This window comes from Callospermophilus lateralis, chromosome 1, assembly GCF_048772815.1.
Source record: "Callospermophilus lateralis isolate mCalLat2 chromosome 1, mCalLat2.hap1, whole genome shotgun sequence".
Classification (NCBI taxonomy): Eukaryota; Metazoa; Chordata; class Mammalia; order Rodentia; family Sciuridae; genus Callospermophilus; species Callospermophilus lateralis.
The window spans coordinates 196837725-196863643 of NC_135305.1; the positions used below are offsets into that span (position 1 = coordinate 196837725).

At 35.6% G+C, this 25919-nt stretch overlaps 1 protein-coding gene across 16 annotated transcripts in view; it reads right to left on the minus strand.

The window, feature by feature from the left end:
- Clasp2 (cytoplasmic linker associated protein 2) overlaps positions 1–25919 on the minus strand; it is a 199956-nt gene that overhangs the window by 12254 nt on the left and 161783 nt on the right. For all 16 annotated transcript variants that reach the window (XM_076843304.1, XM_076843263.1, XM_076843290.1 and 13 more), the window contains 5 exons: positions 23564–23717; positions 19511–19739; positions 6670–6863; positions 5826–5954; positions 4142–4348 (listed from right to left, as the gene is read on the minus strand). In XM_076843304.1, the coding sequence (XP_076699419.1) occupies positions 4142–4348; positions 5826–5954; positions 6670–6863; positions 19511–19739; positions 23564–23717 (913 nt within the window). The remainder of the gene's footprint in view (positions 1–4141; positions 4349–5825; positions 5955–6669; positions 6864–19510; positions 19740–23563; positions 23718–25919) is intronic.

The following is a 25919-nucleotide window of genomic DNA, read 5'->3' on the forward strand; positions in this document are numbered from 1 at the left end:
TTACCCCCAGCCTTTCTTATATTTTAAAATTTGAGATAGGGTCTCACTAAATTCCTACCTCAGCTTCCCAAGCTGCAGGTACTACAGGCATGCACCATCATTCCTGGTCTCTAGTATTACTTTTTGCTCAGGATTGTTTTGGTTATTTGGGGTCTTTCTTGCTTCCATATGAATTTTAAGATTGCTTTTTTCTAGTTCTGAGAAGAACGTCATTGGTATTTAAGTATGAATTTATTAAACCTGTAGATTACTTTTATTCACATAGCCGTTTTAACAATCATTAATTCTGCTGATCCATGATGTGAGAGGTCCTTTTGTCTAGTGTTTTCTTCAATTTCTTTCTTCACTGGTTTCTAATTTTCACTGCAGAGGTCATTTTCCTCCTTGGTTATCTCTTATCCCTAAGTATTTTAATTTTTTGAACAGTATTGCTTTTCTAATGATTCAATGTTGACTTTGTTTCCTGCTACTTTGCTGGATTTATTAGTTCTAAGTCTTTGGGAAGAATCTGTAGTATTTTTCTAAGTACAGAGTCATATATTTGTAAATAGGGATAATTTGATTTCTTCTTTATCTATGTTATTTGTACCCTGCCCCCTCTTTTTCTTACCCAAAAGTTCTGGCTAAAATTTCAAGGTCTATATTGAATCTAAATGATGAGAGTGGAAACCCTTGTCTTGCTCCTGATTACAGAGACAATACTTTCAGTTAGTCTTTCCCCAATCAGTATGATGTTGGCTATGGGTCTGTCACATATAGCCTTTATTATGTTGAAATATGATGTTACTGAACCACATCTCCAGACCTTTTTATTTTTTATTTTGATAAAAGGTATTTCTAAGTTGCTTAGGGACTTAGTAAGTTGCTGAGGTTGGCTTTGAACTTGTGATCCTGCTTCAGCTTCCCAAATTGTTGAGACTACAGGCGTGTGCTACCATGCCTGGACTTATTCATGCTTTTTACTAGCTTTTATTGTTTCCTACATTTACTCCTGTGTTTTCTTTCTTTTTTTTTTTTAAAGTGTGTGTGTGTGTGTGTGTGTGTACTAGGGATTGAACCCAGGAGCACTTTACCACGAAGACACATCCCATTCCTTTTATTTTATTTTTTTAAAGAGAGAGAGAGAGACAGAGAGAGAATTTTATTTTGGCGGACACAACATCTTTGTTTGTATGTGGTGCTGAGGATCGAACCCGGGCCGCACGCATGCCAGGCAAGCGCGCTACCGCTTGAGCCACATCCCCAGCCCTACTCCTGTGTTTTCTTAAATTTAGGTTTAGGTTTTCATTTGCCTTGTGTCTACATTTTTCTAGTGTACCTATATTTTAGATACCCTATGGCTACTACTTCCTTCCTTTTTTGAAAGGGAGGCTAAGTACCTTTTTTGTGGGGCCTGACTCCACACCCTTTTGTTATTTACATGTAAGTGGAATGGGATTATGTATTTTCTATATTTTAAGAGAAGTCTTCTATGTAGGGGTTGGAGTGCTGTTATAAAAATCTTTTTGTGCATTACTACTGTAGAACTGCCTCTTCTTATTTCCTAAAGGTATTAAAAATATGGCCTTTCTATGAAGCTATATCAGCCATAGTATTGGTATGATACTCAGTTTAGCTTCTACTTCAAGGAGTTTTTTTTGTAGGTGAGGAGCTCTTTCTGGAAGATAATTTATTTCTTTTCATTTAAATTCATTTAGTTCTTGTTCTCTCTCTCTCTCTCTCCTTCCCTTGTCTTTCTCTTCCACCCCTTCTCTCTCCTCTCTTTCTCCCTTTTTTTTCTTTGGTGATACTGGGGGAATGAACCCAGGGCTCTTTTACCACTGAGCTACATTCCCAGTCCTTTTACTTTTAGACAGGGTCTTGCTAAGTTGTTCATGCTGACCTTGAACTTGCAACTTTCCTGCCTCAGCCTGTGAGTACCTGGGATTATTGGTGTGCACCACCATACCCAGCTACTTTGCAAAGTATTTCAAAGAGCCCTGAGGATTCAGAACATCCCAGCATAATCTTCCCTGTCTGCATTTATGCTTCCACCATAACTTTTACTCAGATAGCACTCTGAGAATGGGGACCTCTATTTTAGAGGCAAGAATTTATGTGATTCTCTGGCTCCAGGGTCATAAAAGTTAACTTTTGGATTTTCTTCATACTCTTCTAAACTACTAGGATCCAGAGGAAACCACTGGTGGTGATGGTTTGGCTCTCCCTGCTTGCTTATATTTTGGGGTTCACTAAGATATCTTTTCCTAATTGTGTCAAAGATGTTTTCATGTTTTTTTATATACAATCCTAGGTCTCAGTGAGATGATTTTTTTTGGTCGTAAATTGAGAGACCTTCAGAAACCATATTATTATTGTCTCTTGCCTCTCTTTGTTCTTGCCCTAATACCCAGAAAGTTCAATATTAATGGTTTATGGGGAAAAAAGCTAAAATTTAAATTTATTTGAGTTCTTCTGCTTTTTCAGATAGGTTCCCAATAATCATGTATACTATAAGATTTTTGCACCAAGCTGATCAGCGAAAATAAGATATTTACAATCACTTACAGTTACAAGAACCTTTTGCTAGTATTCTCAGTTATTCATCCTATAAATATTTATTCAGTAGTCATAATATTTATGAAATATATATACTACATAAACTCTGTGCTTAGTACCAAAACATAGATAAAAAATAAAGAGATCTGAATTTTATATTATTAAGTAATAAGTTCAGGACAAGGCCACAAATATAATATTATAGATGTACAAAGAAATGAACGATTAATTTTCTTTAGGATTCTTTTTTTTTTTTTTTTGGTATCAGGGATTGAACCCAGGGGTTCACTTAGCTGAGTTGCTAAGTGCTTCGCTAAAATCCTGAGTAGCTTTGAACTCTGATCCTCCTGCCTCAGCCTCCAGAACCAATGGGATTACAGGCATGCACCACCAAGCCTGGTCTGATAGTGTTTTTTGAAGCACTAAAAAGTTTAAATGTTGATAAAATCCAATTTAACTGTTTTTTTTTTTTCCCATTGGTTTCTTTTGCATTTGGCATTATATCTAGAAACTACTGCCTAATCCAATATAACAAAAATTCAGACCTCCAGCCCTTTAAAGTATTCTATTAGAAACAGGGTCTTGCTAAGTTGCTTAGGACCTCACTAAATTGGTGAGGCTGGGTTTGAACTTGGACTCCTCCTTCCTCAGCCTCCTGAGTCACTGGGATTATAGGCTGAGCCACTGCACCCGGCTTAGGACAGTTTTTAATATACTTTATGTAATACTAGCCAGCAATTAAAATTACATTGTAAAATATTATTCTTTGGGTAGAAAAAGTTCACAATATATAGCTAAGTTAAAGCAGATTATAAAATATTATCCTACTTTTGCTAAAGTGCTTATATACATGGGGATGTGTACATACAGACAAAAAGATATTATATCTATGACTGTAAATTAGTATAACTACTTTGGAGAGAAATAGGGCAACATTTAGAAATTCTGTTTTTAGATATACACATGTAAGTAGAAGAAGATATTATGAGGAAGTTCACTGTATATTGATGCTAATAAAAAAAAAGGAAACAATCCAAACAGTCATCAACAGATGGACAGATAAACAAATGTAGTATGTTATTCAGCCATAAAAAGACAGGAAATTCTGATACATGTTATAACATGGATGAACCCTGAAAACATGCTAAATGAAAGAAGCCAGAGAGTAAAAAAAAAAGCATTTAATTTCACATATAAAGAAATCTAGAATAGGTAAATTTTAGAGACAGAAAGTAGAAGAGAGATTACTGTGGGCTTGGAGGGAGGGAGGAATGGGATGTTATTACTTCATGGGTATGGTGTTTTGGTTTGGGATGAAGTAGTAGTTCTGAATATGGACAGTACTGGTGGTTATACAAATGTGAGAATGTATTTAATGCCATTAAATCATATATTTAAAAATGGTTGGGCAGTGAATTTCATGTTATGTATATGTTACCACATCCATACCACCCACTTACTGAGACAACCCTAGTTATGAAAAGACTGTCCTGAACATCATAGGCAGCAGGAAGGCTTGGTCATGCCACTAGTGCTGCTTGGAAAGTGCCTCAAATAGCTCACAAATGTACCATACCTTGTTCTTTCAAGCTTTGCTGCTTACCTGTATTAAGCCTGGCATAATCTCTGGCAAAAGTAGGTTAAGAGTTTCCTTGGATACTCTCTCTATCACTTTTGTTTGCATTTTGATTGCAGCCAGATTAATTGGGTAATCTGCTGTTTGGATGATAGGACAAAGCACTTTGATGCACTGCTCTGGACTAATGGAAGTAGCCAATACTGATGCAGCTTCCTCAGCAGATCTCACCACCTAAAACAAAGAGGAAATTAAACCGGGAAGTAATTTTTAAAATCTTGTAATATGCCCCAGAAGTATAAACTTTAGGAATATTTACTAAGTCATGATATTTGAGGTTCACTGTAAAAATACTGTAGTAAACAAACATAAGTGAGGGTAAATATAAACAGAGTAGCAAATGGCAATAACTGTTGAAACTGGATGACAAATGCACCAGGCTTTATTTCACCATTCTCCCTCCCTCTGTGTCCTTTTACTCTTGGCTAAAGCAGTGCTTATTTTTTATCTAGTTTTTGAGAAAGAGTCTATGTTATATTGCCCAGGCTGGTCTGGAACTTGAGGGCTCCAATGATCCTCCCACTTCAGCCTCCTGAGCAGGTGGGACTACAGGTGTGCACCACCATGTCTGGCTAGAGTAGTTTTTAAACTGCACTAGTCTTGCTAGGGTGTGGAGGCTCTATTTACTTAGACTGCAATGTGAATGAAGTTCCCTGTATTGGCCACAGTGAGGTCCTACTCATTATTTAATAATCTCAACTGCTGAATTCTAGAAGTACTTTACACATTACAACTCTTAGTCCCTTATTAGATACATGGTCTGCAAAAATTCTTTTTGGTTCCAAGGATTAATTAAACTCCAACGGTGCTTGACCACTGAGTCACATCCCCAGCCTCCTTTTTATATTTTATTTAGAGACGGAGTCTCGCTGAGTTGCTAAGTGCTTCACTAAAATGCTGAGTAGCTTTGAACTCTGATCCTTCTGCCTCAGCCTCCAGAACCAATGGGATTACAGGCATGCACCACCAAGCCTGGCCTGATAGTGTTTTCTGAAGCACTAAAAAGTTTAAATTTTGATAAAATCCAATTTAACTGTTTTTTTTCCATTGGTTTCTTCTGCATTTGGCATTATATCTAGAAATTACTGCCTAATCCAATATAACAAAAATTCAGACCTCCACTTTCTCTGAGAATTTTATATTTTTAACTTTTGCATTTACCTTTGATTCATTAGCTTTGAAAACAAAATCAGATAAAGTATTTCTCAGAACTGTCCCACTTTAGGTGAAAAGGCCATAATATTATCATAATTCATATAATAGAAAAGAATATATGCTTGCATCTTCCCCCAGGGCTGGGGACTGAACCTAAGCTCTTGCACATGATGGGCAAACATTCAACCATTGAGTTATAAGCCTAGCCCATAGGCCTATATCTTAATCATGTATTACTTTGAATATAAAAAGGAAACAATTAATAAGGGTACTTTTAATGCAAAGTTTACATGGTTCATGCAATAAAATGCGAATAAAATCATAATTTAACTGTTAGATAACTTACTTCTTTTATATATATGTATATTTTAGTTATAGATGGACATGATACCTTTATTTTATTTATTTTTATGTGGTGCTGAGGATTGAACCCAGTGCTTCATACATGCTCGGCAAGCGCTCTACCACTGAGCCATTATCCCAGTCCATAACTTACTTCTTTATGAGGATCTTTGTGTGCTTCCAACGTTTTCATGACAGTCAGTTCTGCATAGTTTTTAAATCTTGCTGGTTGATGCCTTAATATTTCTCTTAAAACCTTTAATGCCAAAGCCCTGATTGTAGGCTAAGAAGAAACATTTAATGTTTTTAATATTTTATGTGATAGTGATAGACAATCTTTAACATTTTTTCTTTTTTTTTGTACTGGGAATTGAACACAAGGGCACTTTACCACTGACCCACATCCTCAACCCTTTTTATATATTTTTATTTAGAGACAGGTTGTTGCTCAGTTGCTCAGGGCCTTCCTAAATTGCTGAGGATGGCCTCAAACTTATGATTTTCCTATCTCAGCCTCCTGAGTTTCTGGCATTACAGGCATATGCCATCATACCTGGAAACATTTTCAATTTCTACAACTTCCGCACTTAATTTTGGGGAAACAAAATCTGTAGATATCTGCATGAAGTATGTAGCATTTTACATAATTTTAGAAAATCTAATGGAAAATTCACATCATGCTTTTCATATTTGTAAAAAAATATCATTCTAATATAGGAAATTTTACTTCTGAACAAGTAATTCATATTTGCAAAATAAATCTGTACTTTCTTACAAGAATTCAGTCTGTAATCTTTCATTTTTACTGTTGTCAACTGTTCAAAACTGTTGAGCTCCTTGGTTTAGAATAAAAAGTAATTTACGCTAAAAGTTTCACACAGAGGATGGCAGCAGAATAGACTCATCCTCCCAATTTCTGAACATGTGTAGTATCTGATTAATAGGCAATCTAAAAAGAGACAGGTAGGACAGACAGGTTTATATATTCTGTCACTTACCTCTTTATCACCAAGGGTTTCAAGCAATAAAAGCAATATTGTTTTGAAGTGTTCATCCCAAACACTGAAAGATTCTTCCTGTGTCAGTTTCATGAGTTCATAGAGGGCAATTTTTCTTTCTTCTACACGTTCATTGTGGTTGGAGAGTTCCTTCAACAACTCTGCAACTAGGTCAGAATGGTCTAGGGAAAGATCTGTCAAAAGAACATAATATTATAATATTATTTTTTTAATAGCTCAGTTTCACAAGAATGGGGGTGACAATTTTATAATATGAAACCCAGATATAATCAATGTTGGTTGTAAAAAAAAAACAAAAACAAACAAAAAAAAAACATTAAGTAATTTTCTAACTCTAACCCCAAACAGCAATGTTATTTAAACACTTTTTATAATAAAACACTTGAAAGAACAGTGTAATGAACTCCCATATACTCATTATCCAGATTTAATAATTACCATGATCTTACTATTCTTATTTCTTTCTCCCCTTCTTTCTCCTGAAGTAAATCCAAACATGTCTCTTCCTTTTACTTCAGTACGCAAGTCTATATTGTCATGCCAAGAGGCTTTCTATGTTGGGTATTTTATTTTTAGTGATTCTAATAATGATCACTGGATTTAAATGGTGACAACTTGATCCCATCATTTTAAAGTCCCCCCACCCCCGCATCAACATCAACCTTTTAATTAAGGGGTCTGCACAGTGACTGTTGCTCAATTAATGACTTTATTGAGAGTTAAAAATGGTAATTATCTAATCATAATATTCCTTCCATAGACTAGAATTTCTCCACAGAGAGTAACTTTATTAACTAGAGCTATTTTGATTATAGTGAAATACAATTTGAAAGAAAAAAGAATAAATGCTTAATATATTTTTCTTCAAGTTTCAAAGTAAAGAGTTGAACTCAATGATTTCCTAGGAGTTTTGATTTGCTTTTGCTTAAGTATGAACTCATGGATTTCATGAGTGTTAACGTAATCAGAATAGTGCTTTGAATCATTTTTAAAATTTTTATTTTTAGTTGTAGATGGGGACACATACCTTTATTTTGTTTATTTAATTGTATATGGTGCAAAGGATCGAACCCAGTGCCTCACACACTCTAGGCAAGCGCTCTACCACTGAGCCACAACTCCAGCCCCATTTTTTAAGAAAATCTAAAGATTGCACTAGAACACTGGAAAGTACCAGAGTTCTTCCTTAATTCCTTTAACTGCAGGACCCAGGCAGTGGCTTGAGCTTATGCCACAGACTCACTTGTTTCCTAACTCCTCTGGAATAAAATCACCACAGAGCATGCTACACACCAATATTACAATACTGCTGACTTATTTATCCTAAGCATTAGGATAAATAAACACATTCATAAATCCCACAAAAATCATCCTAGAAACTTTAAGTTATCAGGGCTGGGGATATAGCTCAGTTTGTAGAGTGCCTGCCTTGCATGCACAAGGCCCTAGGTTCAATCCCCAGCACCACTAAAAAAAAAAAAAAAAAAAAAGTAAGTTTAAGTTATCAAACTCTCACAGGTGTCAGAGGATTATCAATGCAATTCACAAGAAAATGCTTTTGAAAGGAAAACTTTTCCATGAAAGGATGTTTATAATTGCTCAAAGCACACTGCTAGAAATTACTTGATATGTATAAGTCTGGACAGACTATTGAAAGGAAAATAGTTTCCACCAGAGAAACCACGTAAGTTATTTGTTACCAAACTGAACTATTTATATCACACCAAATGCCATAATCTTAAGATAATAAATTTTTTGGCTGGGGTTGTAGCTCAATGGTAGAGTATTTACCCAGTACATGTGAGGCACTGGGTTTGATCCTCAGCACCACATAAAAAAAATAAAATAAAGTAAAATAAAATAAAATAAAGGTATATAAAAAAGATACTAAATTTGTCCTTTTCTGACACAGTAGGGCACTGGGGTCAAGTGCAAAGTTTGTGGTTCACCAAACCTCTGCCTCTTACCCTCCAGTATGGGTGGGACACGTAGTTATTTATGTTGAGGATGATTTCTCATTAGTAAAATGGGAAAATAGCATCCACCTCCTGGGGTTAGGGTTAGGAGTTGGGCCTGGAATATAGTAAAAATACTAATATTAATTTTCCCTGTATTCTTCTGACAGATATTGGCACATCTACAGTGCTGGTAGTATTTTTGTGAATAAAATGAAAATATACAATAAAGGAAGACAAGTGCTATATGAAGCTTGAAACAACCACTTCTGTGGTTTAACTGAGGGCTTATGCATCTTCAGAAAATAATTACAGAACTTAAAATGGTGGCCTATGTTTCAGAAGTTAGTCAAGCATTATACTGTGAGTAGTAATGTTCTTGAGATAAGAAAATATCTACCTAATGTTTCAGTTATATAGTTTCCAAAGAAGTCTTTTGACAAATGGAAAATATGATCTTTAGAAACAGACATGAGAATTAGACAATAAGAGGGTAATCTTACTGAGGTATCATAAGTTTGGCTTTGTGATGTTTGTGATATAGTGACTTGACATGAGAAGTTGGACATGATTCCCCAACTTCATTAATGATCAAGGAAATATAAATGAAGAAAAAACAAGGGTTGGGGATGTGGCTCAAGTGGTAGCGCGCTCGCCTGGCATGCGTGCGGCCCGGGTTCGATTCTCAGCACCACGTACAAACAAAGATGTTGTGTCCACCGATAACTAAAAAATAAATATCAAAAAATTCTCTCTCTCTCTCTCACTCTCTCTTTAAAAAAAAAAAAGAAAAAACAAATAAAGATTTTTTTATTAATCAAAATTATAAACCACCAGGTATGAAGTCATAGATTCTTGAGCAGAGTAAGGATAAAGTACAAGTTTGTAGAGCCCAAGTAGTTAAGAAGCTCGTTGTGCATATGGAGTGGCAATTTGGTGTGAGTTGTTGGAGCCCAAGTGTAATGATACTGGCATCCACGGCTTTGGGTGAGGGTAGAATGGCAGAGGTCAGAAGGATGAGGAGTTCATCTGTATAAGTGAGGATGTGTAGTGGACATGAAGACTGGGTACATACAGGAGGACTGACCAAACAATATTTACTTAAAGATAATGGAAGCTAGGTTTCTTCCTGTCAGAAAAGGGGCTATCAGTATGGAAAAGAAAGAAATTAGAATTAATACCATAATGCTACAATGGAACTGAAGCTCTTGGCGTAAACATATGGCTGTTGATAGATATTCCAAGAAACAGAGAAGTTAAGTTAATGTATATATATATATGTTCCCTAGGTATGGCCACTGAGAGGTTTGGAGAATAGTGATGTCCCATTAGCAGACAGTATACTAGTATTCAGACCCTAGACTTTAAACATTGCTTTTCATTAAAAGCAACAATGTATCTTCTGAGAAACTACTGATTCCAGATTAAAGCTGTAGCAATACAACATTTGTTATGACAGAATGCAAGGATGGGGACATGTGAACAAAGAATACCAAAAGCCAGCTTAAATGGGGTCTTGCTGCTCATATCAAGGACCAATTGAACATCAAAATAAATAACAACAGTTACAAATTAAAACCTACTGAGGGGCTGGGATTGTGGCTCAGAGGAAGAGCACTTGCCTCGCATGCGCGACTCACTGGGTTTGATCCTCAGCACCACATAAAAATAAAGAAATTGTATCCACCTATAACTAAAAAATAATTGTTAAAAAAACCCCTACCGAAAATAACAGGAAACTATAAGTACATATAGTAATCAATAAGTACACCCCAAATTCTTTTATTTATTTATTTATTTTTGGTGGGGATGGGGATTGAACCCAGGGCCTCATGCATGCCAAGAAAAAATTCCTTTCTTTCTTTCTTTCTTTCTTTCTTTTCTTGCTACTGGGGATTGAATTCAGGGGAACTCAAACACTGTGCTACATCCCCAGTCCTATTTTGTATTTTATTTACAGATAGGGTCTCATTGAGTTGCTTAGTGCCTTGCTTTTGCTGAGGTTGGCTTTATTTATTTATTTATTTATTTGGTGATCTACCTGTCTCATCCTCCCAAACTGCTGAGATTACAGGCATGGGCCTATAATCCAGCTAAGTGTTATTTTTGACTATCAATTGTGCTGTGGCAAATCCCTCTCTTTGTTCTTTAGCTACCCAGGGCAGATTCTACCACTTGACTGCTAAAACTCAGTTCCATTTGGTTTATTTATTTTTTATTTATTTTTAAAAATTTTTATTGTTGGTTGTTCAAAACATTACATAGTTCTTGACATACCATATTTCACACATTTGATTCAAGTGGGTTATGAACTCCCATTTTTACCCCGTATACAGATTGCAGAATCACATCGGTTACACATCCACTGTTTTACATATTGCCATACTAGTGTCTGTTGTATTCTGTTGCCTTTCCTATCCTCTACTATCCCCCCTCCCTTCCCCTCCCCTCCCATCTTCTCTCTCTACCCCATCTACTGTAATTCATTTCTCCCCCTTGTTTTTTTTCCCTTTCCCCTCACTTCCTCTTGTATGTAATTTTGTATACCCCTGAGGGTCTCCTTCCATTTCCATGCAATTTCCCTTCTCTCTCCTTTTCCCTCCCACCTCTCATCCTTGTTTAATGTTAATCTTCTTCTCATACTCTTCCTCCCTACTCTGTTCTTAGTTACTCTCCTTATATCAAAGAAGACATTTGGCATTAGTTTTTTAGGGATTGGCTAGCTTCACTTAGCATAATCTGCTCTAATGTCATCCATTTCCCTGCAAATTCCATGATTTTGTCATTTTTTAATGCAGAGTAATACTCCATTGTGTTTAAATGCCACATCTTTTTTTATCCATTCATCTATTGAAGGGCATCTAGGTTGGTTCCACAGTCTAGCTATTGTATATTGCGCTGCTATGAACATCGATGTAGCAGTGTCCCTGTAGTATGCTCTTTTTAGGTCTTTAGGGAATAGACCGAGAAGGGGAATAGCTGGGTCAAATGGTGGTTTCATTCCCAGCTTTCCAAGAAATCTCCATACTGCTTTCCAAATTGGCCGCACCAATTTGCAGTCCTACCAGCATTGTACAAGTGTACCCTTTTCCCCACATCCTCGCCAGCACTTGTTGTTGTTTGACTTCATAATGGCTGCCAATCTTATTGGAGTGAAATGGTATCTTAGGGTGGTTTTGATTTGCATTTCTCTGACTGCTAGAGATGGTGAGCATTTTTTCATGTACTTGTTGATTGATTGTATGTCCTCTTCTGAGAAGTGTCTGTTCAGGTCCTTGGCCCACTTGTTGATTGGGTTATTTGTTTTCTTATTGTTTAATTTTTTTGAGTTCCTTGTATACTCTGGATATTAGGGCTCTATCTGAAGTGTGAGGTGTAAAGATTTGTTCCCAGGATGTAGGCTCACTATTTACCTCTCTTATTGTTTCTCTTGCTGAGAAAAAACTTTCTAGTTTGAGTAAGTCCCATTTGTTGATTCTAGTTATTAACTCTTGTGCTATGGGTGTCCTATTGAGGAATTTGGAGCCCGACCCCACAATATGTAGATCGGAGCCAACTTTTTCTTCTATCAGACGCAGTGTCTCTGATTTGATATCAAGCTCCTTGATCCATTTTGAATTAACTTTTGTGCATGGTGAGAGAAAGGGATTCAGTTTCATTTTGTTGCATATGGATTTCCAGTTTTCCCAGCACCATTTGTTGAAGAAGCTATCCTTCCTCCATTGCATGCTTTTAGCCCCTTTATCAAATATAAGATAGTTGTAATTTTGTGGATTGGTCTCTGTGTCCTTTATTCTGTACCATTGGTCCACCCGCCTGTTTTGGTACCAGTACCATGCTGTCTTTTTTACTAGTGCTCTGTAGTATAGTTTGAAGTCTGGTATCGCTATACCACCTGATTCACACTTCCTGCTTAGAATTGTTTTTGCTATTCTGGGTCTTTTATTTTTCCATATGAATTTCATGATTGCTTTATCTATTTCTACAAGATATGCCATTGGGATTTTGATTGGCATTGCATTAAACCTATGGAGAACTTTTGGTAATATCGCCATTTTGATGATGTTAGTTCTGCCTATCCATGAACAGGGTATATTTTTCCATCTTCTAAGATCTTCTTCTATTTCTCTCTTTAGGGTTCTGTAGTTTTCATTGTATAAGTCTTTCACCTCTTTTGTTAGGTTGATTCCCAAGTATTTTTTTTTTTTTTTTTGAGGATATTGTGAATGGAGTGGTTGTCCTCATTTCCATTTCAGAAGATTTGTCGCTGATATACAGGAATGCCTTTGATTTATGCGTGTTGATTTTATATCCTGCCACTTTGCTGAATTCATTTATTAGCTCTAGTAGTTTCTTTGTAGACCCTTTTGGGTCTGCTAGGTATAGAATCATGTCATCTGCAAATAGTGATAATTTAAGTTCTTCTTTTCCTATTTTTATGCCTTTAATTTCTTCCGTCTGTCTAATTGCTCTGGCAAGTGTTTCGAGAACTATGTTGAACAGAAGTGGTGAGAGAGGGCATCCCTGTCTTGTTCCAGATTTTAGAGGGAATGACTTCAATTTTTCTCCGTTCAGAATGATGCTAGCCTGAGGCTTAGCATAGATAGCTTTTACAATATTGAGGTATGTTTCTGTTATCCCTAGTTTTTCTAGAGTTTTGAAGGGATGCTGAACTTTGTCAAATTCTTTTTCTGCATCTATCGAGATGATCATATGGTTCTTATCTTTAAGTCTATTGATGTGGTGAGTAACATTTATTGATTTCCATATATTGAACCAGCCTTGCATCCCAGGGATGAATCCTACTTGATCATGGTGCACAATTTTTTTGATATGTTTTTGTATCCGATTCGCCAGAATTTTATTGAGTATTTTTGCATCTAGGTTCATTAGAGATATTGGTCTGTAGTTTTCTTTCTTTGAATTGTCTTTGTCTGTTTTAGGAATCAGGGTGATGTTAGCCTCGTAGAATGAATTTGGAAGTTCTCCCTCTTTTTCTATTTCCTGAAATAGCTTGAAAAGTATTGGTATTAGTTCTTCTTTAAAGGTTTTGTAAAACTCTGCTGTATACCCATCCGGTCCTGGGCTTTTCTTAGTTGGTAGTCTTTTGATGGCTTCTTCTATTTCCTCAATTGATATTGGTCTGTTTAGGTTGTGTATATCCTCCCGACTCAATCTGGGCAGATCATATGACTTAAGAAATTTATCGATGCCTTCACTATCTTCTATTTTATTGGAGTATAAGGATTCAAAATAATTTCTAATTATCTTCTGTATTTCTGAAGTGTCTGTTATGATATTGCCTTTTTCATCCCGTATGCTAGTAATTTGAGTTCTCTCTCTTCTTCTCTTCGTTAGCATGGCTAAGGGTCTATAGATCTTATTTATTTTTTCAAAGAACCAACTTTTAGTTTTGTCAATTTTTTCAATTGTTTCTTTTGTTTTGATTTCATTGATTTCAGCTCTGATTTTAATTATTTCTTGCCTTCTACTTCTTTTGCTGTTGTTTTGCTCTTCTTTTTCTAGGATTTTGAGATGAAGTGTGAGATCATTTATTTATGGTTTTTTTCTTTTTTTAAGGAATGAACTCCAAGCAATGAATTTTCCTCTTAGAACCGCTTTCATTGTGTCCTATAGATTCCGATATGTTGTGTCTGTGTTTCCATTTATCTCTAAGAATTTTTTAATTTCCTCCTTGATGTCTTCTATAACCCATTGATCATTCAGTAACCTATTGTTCATTCTCCAAGTGATGCATGATTTTTCCTTCCCTCTTTTATCGTTGATTTCCAGTTTCATTCCATCATGATCAGATAGTATGCATGGTATTATCTCTACTCCTTTATAATTTCTAAGAGTTGCCCTGTGACATAATATATGATCTATTTTTGAGAAGGATTATGTTTGGTTTTTTGTCATAGACTTAAACTTGTGATCCTCTTGCATTAGCCTTCCCTGCTGTTGGGATTACAGGCGTGAGTCACTGCACCCAGCTCAGGCAAAGGTTCTTAAATAAATAAAATTTTAATTTAATGAAGTGCAGGGATATTTACATTGAGTATTTTCTGATAAAACAGCTCTTGATTAAAAGAGAAAAAGTAACTTCACAGTGAAGAAGCCTGTTAAACACCGCTGTAACCAAGTGACGAAAGTTAATATCACCAGTTGTGAAATTATGTTATTTGGTAGGGTGCAATGAAAAGAATACACAATCACTTCTATGATACTGATGCAAGAATGCATAACCTGATTCTAAACAATAGAAAACAGGTGGGTGCGTCCCACATGCCTATAATCCCAGCCAATCAGGAGGCTGAGGCAGGAGGATCACAAGTTCAAGGCCAGCCTTAGCAACTTAGCAAGACCCTATCTCAAAATAAAAAGGATTGGGGGATATAGTTCAGTGGTCAAGCATCTCTGGGTTTAATCCTCAATACTAGAGAAACAACAACAAAAAATAAGAAACCCAAAACCCCCCAAAACCACCACTACCAACAAGAAAACATTAGACATATGTAAACTGAATGAAATACTACAATGAAACACTACAAAACAACTGGTTTCTGACCTCCAGAGGTGCCTTGGTCATGAAAGCCAAGGAAAGATTGAACACTGAAGAACAGAAGCATGATGGCTGAAAGCAATGTGTGATTCTGAATGGGATCTTTGAGCTATAAGATATTATTGGGCGATTCTGGAAAGATAATGGAGCAGGAAGCACCCAGAATCTGTCTTCTCATCTAGAGAACAATTGCAATGGCAGTCTATCTGATTTAACTACTTTGGAGACCAATGAAGGCTTTCAACTTGCAGGTAATGGTTTGGATGGTAAAGTTTGATTAATTCCAACTCTTCACACAATAGCAACTACCCATCCTCCACTCCTAGCTTCCCAGCAAGCAGTTGTGGAGCATTCTGTGCACAGATTGTGAAACAAGGATAGGCAAAAAGGATCTTGTCTTCCAAACAGTGAGGCTTTGTGTTCTCATCACTCTTGTTACAGATCACAGAGGTGCAGACAAAGGTTGACAGCCATTACTATTTCAGCTCTCCCCATTATTGCAATCCCCTCACCCTAAGGCTGAAGTGACTTTCAGAGGACTTAAAGGACTAGCACTCTTAGCCACCTTCACTCATTTTCCTTTTTTCACTTTTTGGGAGTCAAATATTAAAGACAAGGATAGTAAAAGAAAACAAATGTACATCAAGAAAAAGTTAAAAAGTGACATAGCATGCTCAGGGAAAAGCTTAAGACTCAGAAAAGATCTGAAAAGATCTTAAGTTTACACCTGAGCCTAATTCTTAGCACAAAGACAATCTATAATAATCAATAAAATAAAAAATGATAAACAAAAGCAACAAAAACAACAAACCCTAGGGTAGGGAAGAATCTGATTTCCAGAGTTACCCCATAATTAGATTCAAATGTCCTATTCTTGACATAAAAAAAAAAAAATAACACAAGACATATAAAGAAACTGGAAAGTACAGCAAATATATGAAGCAACACCTGATAGAATTAAAGGAGAAATAGACAATCCCATAATAATAAGTTGAACTCTTACTCCTGGATTCTTGTTCTCAATAATGGATAAGGAAACAGAGGATTTTAACAGCTCAATAAACCAACTTGATCTAACAGACAAATATAGAACACTCTAACCAACAAAAACATACACATTGATTTCAAGTGCACACAAGACATTTCCCAGGATAAACCATATGTTAGGACACAAGTTAAGTCTCAACAGATTTTAAAAGGTAGATAACATCATAGAAGTTATCTTCTCTCACCACACCACGATAAAGTCAGAAATCAAAGACAAAAGTAAAAGTGGAAAATCCACAACTTTGTGGAAATTAAGAAATCATAAGTAGAAACTCTACTACACTTAGAGACAATTAAAAACCCAAAACATGGGGCTGGGGCTGGGGCTGAGCGGTACAGTGCTTGCCTCACACATGTGAGGCACTGGGTTCCATCCTCACCACCACATAAAAATAAACAAACAAACAAACAAACACACAAAAAAACCCAAAACATAAGGTACTAAAACTTAGCTGGGGGCTGAAGTTGTAGCTCTGTGGTAGAGCGCTTGCTTAACATAAGGCACTGGGTTTGATCCTCAGCACCACATAAAAATAAACAAATAAAATAAATGTATTGTATCCATCTACAACAAAAAACAAAAGCTGGGCACAGTGGTTTATGCCTGTAATCCTAGAGACTTGGCAGGCTATGGCAAGAGCATCATCAAATTTGAGGCCAGCCCGGGTAACTTTAACAAGGCCGGAAACAACTTAGTGAGAACTTACTTGAAAATAAAAAAGTCTAGGAATGATATGGCTCAATGATAAATTGCTTCTGCATTCAATTACCAGTACCAAACCAAACCAAACCAAACCAGGAAGATCTCAAATCAAAAACTGAACTATAAACATAAAGAGCTAGGTAAAGAAGAACAAACTAAACCTAAAGTTGAAAAATGAACCAACTTATTTAACTATAAAGAGATTGAATTAATAATCAAAACTCTACTGACAAAATTAAATCCTAGATCTAAGGGCTTCACTGGTGAAAATTCTACCAAACATTTATGTAGTCAATACTAATACTTCTCAAACTTTTTCAAAAAATTGAAGAAAAAGGAACATTTTCTAATTCATTCTATGAAGCCAGCATTACCCTGATATTGAAGACAAAGACACTTTAAGGAAACTGCAGACCATGTAATATTCCTTATCAACACTCAAAAATGTTGATATACAAAAATCCAACAAAAAACTAGCAAACTGATTTAAGTAGCATTGTAAAAGGATTATGGCCAAGTGGGATTTATTCTTGGAATATAAGAGTGGTTTAACATCCAAAAATTGATTAATGTACACACATTAATAGAATAAAGGAGAAAAAAATATGATTTCAATTTCTGCAGAAAAAGTGTTTTATAAAATTTAATACCTCTCCATGAGTCCTATCTCCAAGCTAGAAAAAAATTATGTATGTTGTTTATTTATTTATTTCTGCAGTGCTATGGATAGAATCCAGGGTCAGTCTGACTGCATGCTAAGCAGTTATACTTTAACTGACCTATATTCCTAGCCTGGTGAAAGAACTTTTGGCAGTGATGCCAAGTAGATTCAATGGGAAAAGGACAGTCTGGATATCCACATGCAAGAGAATTAATTTTAACCTACTTCACTTCATATCACAAATATAAAAATTGACTCAAGGGGCTGAGGATGTGGCTCAAGCGGTAGCGCGCTCGCCTGGCATGCGTGCGGCCCGGGTTTGATCCTCAGCACCACATACAAACAAAGATGTTGTGCCTGCCAATAACTAAAAAATAAATATTAAAAAATTCTCAAAAAAAAAATTGACTCAAAATATATCAAAAACCTAAATATAAGACCTAAAATAATAAAACTCTTAGAAGAAAAATGGCAAATGTTTCACAGCACTGAATTTGGCAATGATTTCTTGTATATGAAAGACAAGCAAGGCATAGTAGCATATGCCTGTAATCCTAGGGACCCGGAGGCTAAAGCAGAAGGATCCAAAGTTTGAAGCCAGCCTCAGAATAAGAACTATAAAAGACTGGGGATAAAGCTCAGTGGTAGAGATTCCCTGGGTTCAATCCCCAGCTTAAAAACAAATTTTTAAAAAATGATTATTTTAAAATAAAAATACACATATACATGGTACAGAGTCAGTGGGCCCAATTTAGTCTGCCAGTTTGTGACCCATATGCATCAAGAATTTTTAAATTATTAAAGCTGCTAAATCTAAGTCTGAGTTCACCAGGCTGTTGCTACTACATAGTGTTCCAAGGATACTTTCATGAGATCCAATTTATTCACTCCTATTACACTGAGGTCATGACTACACCTCAGTAACACAGTCAAATATTTGTGACAATTAGATTAAAATATAGGTCCTTATGCAACTTAAATTTAGTTTGCTAAAGCTGTCTTAATTTTGGTTTCATTATATCATGATATATTAAGTCTTCTAACGTAAGAGGTTGGTTAAAACAGGATTCCTCAACCTCATTGTAATTAAAAATACACAAATAAAGATACTAGTTCATTCATCAAGATACAAAAATTAAAAAAAAAATTCTAATTTCTCAATCTCCCTAATAATCAAAGAAACACATTAGGATGGCCTGTTTTGTATCCGACACAATCATAAAAAATTAAAAACATTCAAACATTCTGTGTTGGTGAGAAAAATCAACACTGCTTAAACTGGCCAAACTTTAAAATTCACATTAAGCAACTCCATCTTTATAAATCTCTTAGATGTGAATTAGATTATTACACCACTGTTCTTTCCTAGAGGTGAAAACTGAGACCTAAGAGGGTTGACCACCTTACCAGGTTATGTAACTTACTTAGTGCCAGAGCTTAGACCTAGGCCCATTTCACCTCAGTTCATTAGAATGACAGTTTTTCCTATATTTGGTCCTTAAATGTTTCTTATTAATAAAAGTTTATTTATTTACACTTAAAGGTTTATAATAAAGAATGTGTAGGTAGTTCCTCAAAAGGTTTTGTCACTGTGGTATAAAAATCGATGACTGATTGCACTAAATTTATGAGTTACAATTAGTTTGAATTGTTTATTGGAGGGTATTCCTCCAATTTTATTGATTGTGAGGATAATCTCAAGATACCCCCTGTTTCTTATTCTAGGGAAGAAAACTATCAAAACCATTAGGAATGAGCTCCTAAAAGACAGGAGAAAACAATCCCATTCTAAAGATCCTTATATTTTAGGAAGTTACAATAAAAGATTTGGAAGGCTGATTATCAGCCCTCCAAAACAACACAGTGTAGTAGCAGCATGACCCAGAACATACCATCAGGAAACTGGTCAGCATCATCATCAAACATGGCTTCCTTGAGGGCAGACTTGTTGAAGGGACTGATGCTATCTGAATAGTTATAGGGATTATAGTCTCGAGAGCGTGGAGAGGAGTGAACTGGCATCGAGTGGAGCAACGAAGCTTTATTATCAAGAGTTGTTTGGCTTGAGTCAGTAGCATCACCTCCTGCTCTTGGGTCTGACATCCCGGGACCACCACACATCTATTGACAGGAAGGGGAAGGCACAGTAAATTGACTTAATTTAAAATATCTCTATAACATTATAAAAAGAGGTTTTCCTACTGTTTAAAAGGCTATTTAGGAAAGTAATAATAATCAGTTGAAAGAAATTAATGACAATCAATATAATTTAAAACTTATATTAGAAATGACAAAGCTTAAGATGTAAAGAAGCCACAACTGGGAGGGCAAATAAGAAACTATGAAAGAATGCTGCCTCCATTGATTGTTACAGTTCCTTTGCCAATGATTCAACCAAATAATACATACAATGTCATTAGTAATAGCTTCTGTATGCTAGCTAAAAATGTGAAAGGACTTCATCACAATACAGAACTAGCTGCCAAATGCTATTGTCAAGGTAGTAAATTATGCAATGAAAAGTATGTCAACAAAGCATAAGAAAAACATACTTTAAAAAGGCCTCCTTTAAAAAAAATTCTTTTTAAAGAAGGACTTAAAAGTCCTACTTAACTTTTGGAAGGATGCCAATAGAGTTGGGCTACATAATCACACTTGCCAAAATATCAATAATAATAATGATACAGATACTAGTATCAAAATCTTTATTGCCGTAAGTATCATCATCACTACCATCTACTGAGCAACTATGTACAAAGCCGTTTTCCAGACATTTTATAAACATTCTTCACATATTTAGTGTGTAGCTACTATGCGCCAGGTATTGTTCCTGACATTGGAACTAGATTAGTGAATCAAAGATAAAATGATGTTTACACTCATGGAGTTACATTCCAGTGGAGAGTCAGAAACAATAAAACAAAAAACAAACAAACAAAAAAACACTTAATGAGTAAAGAATATAGTATGGTAAAAGGTGATTAGTGATTGAAAAAAAAGAACAGAGTGTGGTATTAAAGGATTATGAGTGCTGAGGTGGAAGAACAGGGTTGCAGATTAACTAGAAGTGAGTAGGGTCCACTGAGAAGCCATTAGAGTGAAGCCTGGAAAAATGTGAAGGAATTATCCAGGCGACTATCTGGAAGAGTGTTTCAGGCAGAGAGAATAGTCAATGTAAGATCCCTGAGGCAGGAACATGCCCAATAAGTTCAAGGAATAGCAAGGAGACCTGTGTAGCAGGAATTGAGTGAACAAAGAGAAAAGTAGCAGGAGATGAGATAATAGCAAGAGGAGCTTATTATATAAGACTGTGGCTTTTACTTTGTGACAGGAACCTTCTATTGAGTTGTGAAAAGAGGAGTAAAAAGAGTACAGAAGGTCCAAGGGGAATCACACAGGCCAATTAGATGCCTATTTTAATAACCTAGTAGAGAGAACTGATGATGATAGCTTGAACCAGATAGGCAGTGGTAAGAAGTGGGTATATTCTAAGGTAGAGCCACCAAGTTTCCTGACTCGGTATGGAAGATAAGAAAAGGGAGGATTTAAAGACAACTCTTTGTCTCAGGTTTTTGCTGAGCAACTAGTGTTGCCATCAACTAAGATAGGGAATAGCAGTTTCAGGGAGAAAATCAGGACTTGAAATGGGTAATTAAAAGTTTGAATGTGAATTGAAATGCATTCTGCTGTTATGTACAACTAAGTAGAACAAATAAAAACATAATTTTTTTTAAAAAAGCAAAACATTCAATTAAACTAAGAAAAATGTAAAAAAAAAAAAAAAAAAAAAAAAGAAAGTATGAATGTGGACCTCAGGAGAGATATCTTGACTTAAAAGAGCCACATGATGTTTCACATTTGCAACAACTTATAAGGTACATAGCAATATTTCTATTTACCTAGGGAAAACCCCAAGGCTTAGAAATAATCCTTTCATTACCCAATAACTGCTGGAATCTGGGATTTGAACTCACTTTTATCACATCAACTACCTGAATTCCCCACCTTATACCATAAACAAGATGAGACTGAGTGTCAAATCAACCATCTCTCTTACTAACCTGTTGTTGCACAACATGTAACTTTTAGGATAGGGAGTCTTGAATATGAATGCTAAATTAGCTTTTTGCAGCCAGTTTATTCGGCCTAGTACAAGCTACCTCTCTGCTATAGACACAGGAGAAAAACAACAGTGGGAAAGAAATCAGGAAAGCAGACAAGAGCCCTCTATAGAGATGTGCCAAAATACTATAATGTTCTGCAATTTTGTAAATATTGAGAAACAATGAATTCCATAGGAAATGGCAAGATGGCTGTTTAAAAAAGAAAAGTTGAAGCCGTCAGAGTAAAGTCTAAGAAGCAGCAAAGTAAAAAATAATTACCCTGCTGGGTACGGAGGTGAACACCTGTAATCCCAGCAACTTTGGAGCCTGGTGGAGGAGGATGGTGAGTTCAAAGCCAACCTCAGCAACTTGGTGAGGCTCTAAGCAACTTAGTAAGACCCTGTATTTAATAAAATACAGGGTGTGGCCCAGTGATAAAGCACACTGGTACCAATAAAATGAAATAAAATAAATTAAAATAAATAAATAAACCCCTCGGGCTGGGGTTCTGGCTCAGTGGTAGAGCGTTTGCCTAGCACATGCGAGGCCCTGGCTTCGATCCTCAGCATCACATAAAAATAAATAAGTAAAATAAACGTATTGTGTCCAATTACCCAAATAAATAAATAAATAAATAAGTAAGTAAATAAATCCCCAATTACCCTTTTATAATGGGACAGGCAATCAATTAAATAATATTCACATATGTTAAGAAAGATAGGTCATAGAGATGGGGTTGTGGCTTGGCTGTAGAGCACTTGCCTAGCATGTGCAAGGCTCTGAGTTCGATCCTCAGCACCACATAAAAATAAATAAATAAAATAAGGGTATTGTGTCCAATTACAACTAAAAAATTAATATTAAAAAAAAAAGATAGGGCTGGGGATGTGGCTCAAGCGGTAGCGCGCTCGCCTGGCATGCGTGTGGCCCAGGTTTGAGGTTCGAACCTCAGCACCACATACAAACAAAGATGTTGTGTCCGCCGATAACTGAAAAATAAATATTAAAATTCTCTCTCTTTCTCTCCCCCTCTCTCACTCTCTCTTTAAAAAAGGTCATAACAGTCTTAATGGGAGCCATATAACCTGATGGAGCAAATCATTATTAATTACTATAATTAACATGAGAAAAAATAATTTTAAATTCCTTATTTTATAAGACTCATGTGCCCATGTTCCACTCCCTCTTTCATTCATAATTCTACTACTACACTGGATTTCTTCAAAGGCTTCAAGTTTGCTCCTGTCACTGCACATGTTAATTCTGTTATGGAATTCTCCTCTACATTCACTGTAGCTTTATTTAAATTAAATGCAAGATGCCTGAAAGATGCCTTCCTTGACCCACACTAAAACAATTTCATTTTCTTCCAAGGACATTTTAAACTAAAACTCCATAATAATCAACTCTACACCAATATCTAAAACGAACCGTGCATGATGGCACACTCCTGTAATCCCAGTGGCTTGGAAGGCTGAGGCAGGAAAATCACAAGTTCAAAGGCAGCCTCAGCAACTTAGCAAGACCTTGTTCAAAATAAAAAGTTAAAAAAGGGCTGGGGATGTGGCTCAGTGGTTAAGTGCCCTTGGTAATCTCTGATACCAATGAATGAATAAATAAACAAACAAACAAATGAACTCGGGGGCAGCTACTTGTCTTGTAACTCTAATGCATAAAAAAGTGCCTGACAAATGGTAGACACTCAGTAAATAAATGAAAAGGAACAGATCCCTAGAAAATTGTTTGAAATGCTACAAAGCAAAGTAAAACAAAAAAGCAGACAAAAACAAAATCTAAATGGAAACTAAACAGTCTGCAAAATAAGAATATTCAGATACTCACTGAATCGCCATCATCCTTTTTAGAATCCCTTTTCAATGGCTCATTCATGTCTTCTTGACTACGGAAGCTGAAATTTTGGATTGCTTCAGTGACACCTCTAAGAGAGCTATAAATATCTTCAGAGTTCATATTTTCTGTGTCATAATCAAATGCACTATGAAAAAGATAACACTAATTTTTATTTCTCTATAGTTTTACAATACAAACACATATGAGGAGATTATGTAGGATAAAGACAGAATTAGAGAATGCATAGCCCCAAAACATCATTAACAAAATAAAATGTGGCAGCTATAAATGGTTAAAGTACATATCCTACTGTTCCTCACCAAGGACTGCTTACAATGACTCTGGATTGTACAGCTTTTAACAACTAGTTTGTCTATCTTCAAAAATGTTCTGTTTAATATTGGCCAAATTATATTGTGTTCATGTTATGAATACGAAACAACAACAAAAAATCCCATCACTATGTAAAACTATAATGCATCAATAAAAAAATGTGGGAAGAGAAAAAGAATGTTCTGGGCTGGGGGGTGTGGCTTAGTGGTAGAGTGCTGGCCTAGCATGCACGAGGCGCTGAGTTCGATCCTCAGCACCACACAAATGTACAATAAAGATATTGTATCCACATAAAACTAAAAATAAATATTAAAAAAAGAATGCTCTAATTAACCTGGGATCAGTAAACTATGGATGGCTTGCAAGCTAAGACTATTTTTTACGTTTTAAATGGCTGGAAAAAAAAATTAAAAAAATGTCTTATGACACATGAAAAGTATATAAAATTTAAATTTCAGTGTACATAAGTAAGATTTTATTGGAACACAGCCATATTTACTTATTTAGGTATTGTCTATGATTGTTTTTGTACTGTAATAACTGAGTTAAATTGTGGCCACCAAGATTACATGTCTTAAAAAGCCTAAAATATTTACCCCTTGTCCTTTATAAAAACTCTTCAAATTCTCACAATTGACTCATGAGAATGGTACTATATTTGAAAAGAAAATAAGTGTATTTATATAAGTTTATAAGAAGTTAGAGAACTTTAAACACTGAACATAAATGTTAATGACACTAATTCTATAATCAAAACTCAAAATTCAAATGAGGCTTGAATTTAGCTATAAATTATCTCATATGTATGTATAATATGGAAGAAATGAGCTAGATAATGTTTGTGATATATTTTTCTTTCTTAGATGCTGATATTATATCCTACAATTTTAATGAATAAGCTGATAAAGCAAGTTATGTATATATGGTTAACAACAAAATTGAGCTAATAATTATAAGCACGAAGTACTGTGAAAATCCTTTTTTGAAAGGTCAGGAAAAGGGAAAAAATAATAGTCTACTAATGAATTCATATTTTGATCTGAAATGCTGACCATTTTTGAGCTGCACAGTGTGTGAAAATTATTCATCTTTTAAAAATACTTTTTTCGTTTTAGTTGTAGATGGACACAATACCTTTATTTATTTTTATGTGGTGGTAAGGATCAACCCAGTGTGTCACACATGTTAGGCAAGTGCTCTACCACTGAGCTACAACCCTAGTCCTCCAAATTATAATCTTATATTCTATATTAAGGATTAATCTCTTAATCACATGTTCTTTCTCAGAAGTATATATAATGTCATCATAAGGTCTTTATATATTTAATATTCTTCTTTTTATGCTTTGTCTACAAGTTTAAAATCCCCTACCTCCTACTTTTTTAGAGGTGGTTGGTCAATATTAGATCTAAATATCTATTATTTTAATTGACCTCATCATTTATATTGAGTGACAGGATGTAAAGCAAAGATACAATTTGCTGGGTTTACATATTATCTCTGATAAATACAACTATGTGATTTAACAAGACAAAAGCTCTATCAGTAGATTTTCTTTTCCTTTCAAAAACTTCTATATCTGGGCTGGGATTGTAGCTCAGTGGTAGAGTGTGTGCCTAGCATGGGGAGACCCTGGGTTTGATCCTCAGCACCACATTAAAAAAAATAAATAAAATAAAGGTATTCTATACAACTAAAAACAACAACAACAACAATAATAAAAACCCAAAACTTCTATATTCAATACATTATCTTTGTTGTTGTTGGTGGTGGTACTGGAGAATTGAACCCAGAGGCACTAACCACTGAGCCACATCCCCAGCCCCATTTTTATTTACAGACAGGGTCTCACTGAGTTGCTCAGAGCCTCACTGTTGCTGAGGCTGGCTTTGAACTTTCTGCCTCAGCCTCCCAAGTTACTGGGATTATAGGTGTTATTTTTATTTTGAGACAGGGTCTGGATAATTTGTTCAGAACCTTGCTTAGGTACTGAGGTGGTTTTGAACTTATGATC